Source organism: Populus trichocarpa, unplaced genomic scaffold, assembly GCF_000002775.5.
Source record: "Populus trichocarpa isolate Nisqually-1 unplaced genomic scaffold, P.trichocarpa_v4.1 scaffold_1697, whole genome shotgun sequence".
NCBI classification, from domain to species: Eukaryota; Viridiplantae; Streptophyta; class Magnoliopsida; order Malpighiales; family Salicaceae; genus Populus; species Populus trichocarpa.
This window is the reverse complement of record NW_026291149.1, coordinates 35066-40848: the sequence shown is the minus strand read 5'-3', so window position 1 is coordinate 40848 and position 5783 is coordinate 35066. Positions and strand designations below refer to the sequence as shown.

The 5783-nt window shown below is 36.7% G+C and overlaps 1 protein-coding gene and 1 pseudogene across 1 annotated transcript; one reads left to right on the top strand and one right to left on the bottom strand.

Annotated features, from left to right (window-relative positions):
- Positions 1–502: 502 nt before the first annotated feature.
- LOC127904882 (ATP synthase subunit beta, chloroplastic-like) lies at positions 503–2016 on the bottom strand (annotated as a pseudogene).
- Positions 2017–2761: 745 nt separating this feature from the next.
- On the top strand, positions 2762–3238 carry LOC127904881 (ribulose bisphosphate carboxylase large chain-like). Its single transcript, XM_052449913.1, has one exon. It carries the CDS (start codon positions 2762–2764, stop codon positions 3236–3238), a length of 477 nt encoding a protein of 158 aa, XP_052305873.1.
- The last annotated feature ends 2545 nt before the right edge of the window (positions 3239–5783 follow it).

Sequence of the window (5783 nt, the reverse complement as noted above, 5' to 3'; positions counted from 1 at the left end):
AATCCTCATAATCAGCCCATCTTGGACATTCGGCCCTACTACCGTTGTTTGCTTTCGGTTCAGCCCTAACCTTCCTCATGTCTTGGGTGCTTGTACCAGCCTTATTACCATGTTTCTCCACCCTATCAAGTCTTTCACACACGTTCCCCATCACAAAAGTCATCGTCTTCATCATTTGCGTCATGACTTGCATTTGAAACTTAAGCTCTGTCTCGGGAGGGGCTGGTGTGTTGTTTTGATCTAACATGATTGTACCAGCAAACATTTGTTAGTGGACTGAAAAACAATATCCTCACGTCCCTCGTGTTTCGCTCAAACACTCTAAATATCCTCACACGTTCACACATCTCGTCTCACCTTCTTGCGGTTCTATCAACGGCTATGGCAATAAGCACGTGATTAGGTAATCCACCAATTTGCCCACTATTAGTAGATAAAATGATTTCTTTCACTTCTGAATCCCAAACAATTCGATTTCGGGTCAAGACACAAAGACTTAAGATCATTTCTTCAAGTTGTTCTCCATTTCTAAGTCCGTAGCCTTCGCAGTAGCTTCATTAATGTTACCTACTAAATAAAAGGCCTGCTTAGGAAGACTATCTAATTCTCTATAAAAGGATCATTTTAAACCCTATAATTGTTTATGCTAGACCAATATATTTTCCCGGGGAACCGGTAAATACTTCGGCTATGAAAAAGGGTTGTGATAAGAAACACTCAATTTTTCATGCTCTTGCTACAGTTAAGCGATCCTCTTCAGATAATTCATCCACCCCAAGGATAACTATAATGTCTTGAAGTTCTTTGTAACGTTGTAAAGTTTGCTTAACTCTTTGCGCAGTTTCATAATGTTCCTCGCCAACGATCTGAGGTTGGAGCATAGTTGATACTGAATCTAAAGGGCCGACTGCTGGATAGATACCTTTTAGCAGCTAATCCTCTTGATAGTACAATAGTAGCATCTAAATGTGCAAATGTCGTGGCAGGAGCAGGGTCGGTTAAATCGTCCGCAGGTACATAAACTGTTTGAATATAAGTTATGGACCCTTCTTTGGTAGAAGTAATTCTTTCTTGTAAAGAACCCACTTCGGTACTAAGGGTGGGTTGATAACCCACAACAGAGGGCATTCTACCCAATAAGGCGGATACTTCGGATCCTGCTTGAACGGAACGAAAGATATTATCGATAAATAGAAGTACGTCTTATTCATTAACATCTTGGAAATATTCCGCCATAGTTAGGGCAGTCAAACCAACTCTCATACGAGCTCCCGATGGTTCGTTCATCTGACTATAAACTGGAGCCACTTTAGATTATGCAATATTTTCTTCATTAATTACTCTGGATTCTTTCATTTCCATGTAAAGATTGTTTCCTTCATGAGTACGTTCACCTACTCCGCCAAATACAGATACACCCCCTTGAGCTTTCGCAATGTTGTTGATTAATTCCATAATTAGTACTGTTTTACCTACTCCAGTGCCCCCAAATAGTCCGATTTTTCCTCAACGACAATAAGGGGCTAAAAGATCTACGACTTAATTCCTATTTCAAAAATAGATAATTTTGTATCTAACTGTATAAAAGCATGCGCATATACATGAATAGGGGATGTTGTCCAACTATCTACAGGACCTAAATCATCAACAGGTTCTCCAAGCACGTTGAAAATACGTCCTAGAGTCACTCCGCCGACTCGAACACTTAGGGGAGCTCCCGTGTCAATCACTTCCATTTCTCTCATTAGACCATCTGTAGCACTCATAGCTACAGCTCGAACTCGATTATTTCCTAATAATTGTACTTCACAAGTGACATTAATTTATTGACTGATAGTATCTCGACCCTTAACTACTAGAGTGTTGTAAATATTAGGCATCTTGCCCGGGGGAAAAACTACATCTAGCACTGGGCCAATGATTTGAGCGATGTACCAGGTTCTTTTTTTCAAGCGCGGAAACTCCAGGACCAGAAGTAGTAGGATTGATTCTCATAATAATAAATAAAAATAAAAAATATGTCAACTTTTTTTTTTTGAAACTTTTCGAGTTCAAAATTAATGTTCGATAGCAAGTTCATTAATTAATATGATAAGAAATGGGAGTTAGCACCCAATCTTGTTGGTACCTTCCAACGAATCCAATTCAATTGTTTACTTATTTTCAATTTCAATGAGTGATAAGTTCAACTAACTTATTTTCAAAATATCAAGTAAATGAATAAAAAAAAGGCTTCAGAAGGCCTTTCATTTATCTATCATTATAGACAATACTCTCCATATTATCTATAAAATTCAAACCTGAATTCTATTTAGGATTCATTATTTCTATCCCATAGGCCTTTAATTTCTTATTTTAGCATATTAGAACATATTAGCATATCGGTTTACACCTAGCTATTCTTATTATTTTATAATTTTCTTTTTTTTATTCATAGACGAGTTCCGCATGTTTTCACATCTACGATTTAATATACAACATATATTACTTTCAAAAAGAGATTTCTTATTATTTAGATATTTTGATTCAAAAACGTTAAGGATTAGAAACCTTAAAAACAAGGATTGGGTTGCGCCATACATATTAAAGAGTATAAAATAATGATGTATTTGGTGAATCAAATACCATGGTCTAATAATGAAATTTTGATTAGTTGATAATATTGTATTGGTTGATAATTTTATGAAAGATTCCTGTGAAAGGTTTCATTAACTCCTAATTCTTATCGAGTAGACCTTGTTGCTGTGAGAATTCTTAATTCATGAGTTGTAAGGAGGGGCTTATGTCACCACAAACAGAGACTAAAGCAGGTGTTGGATTCAAGGCTGGTGTTAAAGATTATAAATTGACTTATTATACTCCTGACTATGAAACCAAAGATACTGATATCTTGGCAGCATTCCGAGTAACTCCTCAACCTAGAGTTCCGCCTGAGGAAGTAGGGGCCTTAATAGTTGTTGAATCATCTACTAGTACATGGACAACTGTGTGGACCGTCGGGCTTACCAGTCTTGATCATTATAAGGGACGATGCTACGACATCGAGCTCGTTGTTGGAGAAGAAAATCAATATATTGCTTATGTAGCTTACCCCTTAGACCTTTTTGAAGAAGGTTCTGTTACTAACATGTTTACTTTCATTGTGGGTAATGTTTTTGGGTTCAAAGCCCTACGCACTCTAGTTCTTAGCCTGGAATTCCTGTTTCCACTACTATTTCTACTTTCACCCAAAATGTAAGTAGAAATGTAACTTTCGCTGTAATTTTCACTACCACTTAAAATAAAAGTAGCAATCTCGATTTGAGAACGAAGATAAATGTCAATGTAACTATTGATGTAATTATTCCAACTATAATCATACATAGAATAATCATAGGGGGAATCGTCACTCCTAGATCCTTTATTTAAATAACTAGAATTCCAATAACTAGAAAATTCTTTTTCTACTTCACTAAAAAAAGAATGATTATTGTCAATCCCAAAAACTTGATTTTGAATATCAAAATATATGGAATAACCGTCTTTTTTATTATCCCTACCTAAAACTAAAAAAGTGTCATCCACGTTTAAATTTTGAATGTCCCTAACACCGACTAAATGATCAACATTACTACTATTACTATGACTCCAATTATAGGTGTTTTTTTTATAATCATTTAGAATCGGGTCTTCACTTACACTAGTATTTTCAAGAGGACCAAGTTTATCCATTGATTTACTTAGCCTACTATTCTAACTCCACATTGGATAACATCGAATGGAACCGATATTTTTTCATAGAGCTTTCTTGCTACTATTTACATCAAAATAAATAGATGTATAGTCATTCGATGAAAAATCATCTAACTCCACTTGTTGTGTGTTGGTGGGATAATCTCCCTTTCTTGGTTCTCTAAAGAACTGAAAATGAATTATCGAAGAACAACTAATTTCGTGGCATCATCCTTAACTTCCCATTCGTGAATTAATTTTTGTTGGGTGGGGGTTTTCATTTTCAATCGTGTTGGTGCCTAGGTACAAGTTATTTTTGTATCACACTCCTATCAAACCTGATTTACTTGGCTTTCATATTCTATCTATCGGGGGTGAGATCGTAACATATATAAAATCTGGGCTTATTTTAATATTGTTTGCTTGAGGTTTTAATTCGAGGTTCAATTCTGCCACAGAAACACTACTCTTTGTGAACCATAAGCAAACCATCTTATAATCAATTGAAACTTCAAATTATATGTATTGGGGTGAGATCGCACCTTATATTAAATTTAGGCATATTTGGATATCTGTTTCTTGAGGTTTTAATTTGAGGTTCAATTATGTCGTAAACTGATCATACAAGGGGTTTAGGAGACATGATAGAACGACCTATAAACTAAGATTTGTTGTTTTCTTTAGGTTCCATAATCAGGTTTTGTTTTGTTGTAATGGGTTTGTTTTGCGTTATCTTTCAAAACTTGTTTTGTTTCTGTTGATTTTGTTCCTGCTAGTATATTATCATCATATTTGGGATATTTGGCTGTTGTTTGAGTCATTTTCATCACTTTCACATTTTTTTTTGTTTTCAATCAGTTCTGGTCCAAACAAAAGTCAGATTTGTAATTTCGAGTCTAAATCGGTGTTCTTCCAGTCGTAAACTTTATTCTTGTTGTGTCTTCGTCTTCTTCTATTTTTCGAGATAAATAAGATTTGCCAAAAGGGTTAAGTTTGGAACAGGCACAGGTTATGGGCTTACAACGATCTCATGCTGAGATTCGGGATGAAATGACTGGAATTCCTGAACAGTTGAATACCCTTATGCAAATGATGCAAAGACATAATTTGCAACCCCAACAAAGGCAAGCACTTAGGGTGCCACGAAATGATATTATAGAAGCTGACGAAGATCCAAATGGGGATGATGAGGCCAATGATAGGGGCAGACCAAGAAGGCAGAATTCTAATCCTCCTAATGGTCTCAAACTTAAGATTCCACCGTTTAGAGGAAATAGTTCACCTGAGGAATACTTGGAGTGGATTCAGAAGGTTGAAAAGGTGTTTGAATGGTATGAATATTCTGAAGAAAGGAAGTGCAAGGTGGCAGCACTTGAGTTTACAGATTATGCTCTTTTATGGTGGGAAAACTTGAAGATTCAGAGGAGAAGGGATGGAGAAGAGGAGATTACAACGTGGGCAACTATGAAAAGAGTGATGAAGAAGAGATTTGTTCCTGATTACTATAAACAGGAGCTATACATCAGACTTCAAACTTTGCGACAAGGATCTTTGAGCGTGGAAGAGTATGTGAAAGAGTTTGAGTTGCTACTGATTCGATGTGAATTGATGGAACCTCAAGAGCAAACAATAGCTAGATTTCTTGGAGGGTTGAGGAAGGATATAGCTAATGTTGTTGAATTACAGCCGTACATCTTCCTTGAGAAAGTTATAAAGCTTGCAACTCGAGTAGAGAGGCAGCAAAAACGAGGAGGTGTCCGAACTGGTGTAACTACGTCAAGCACAACAAGGGCTCTTTCTACACCTACACGAACATGGAGCACACTTAAACGAGATGAGAAGGTGGAGTTTACTAAGGGGAATACCAGTTCTGATTTTTTGAAGGGAAAGGAGGTGGTGACAGAACCTCAACATCCTAGGAGGTCTCGGGACATCAAGTGCTTCAAGTGCTTAGGACATGGGCACATTGCTTCGGAATGTCCAACTAAAAGGGTGATGATTTTGCATGGGGATCATGGAGAGCTGATCAATGGAGATGAGGTTGAAACTGAAGATGAAGATGAGGTACAAGT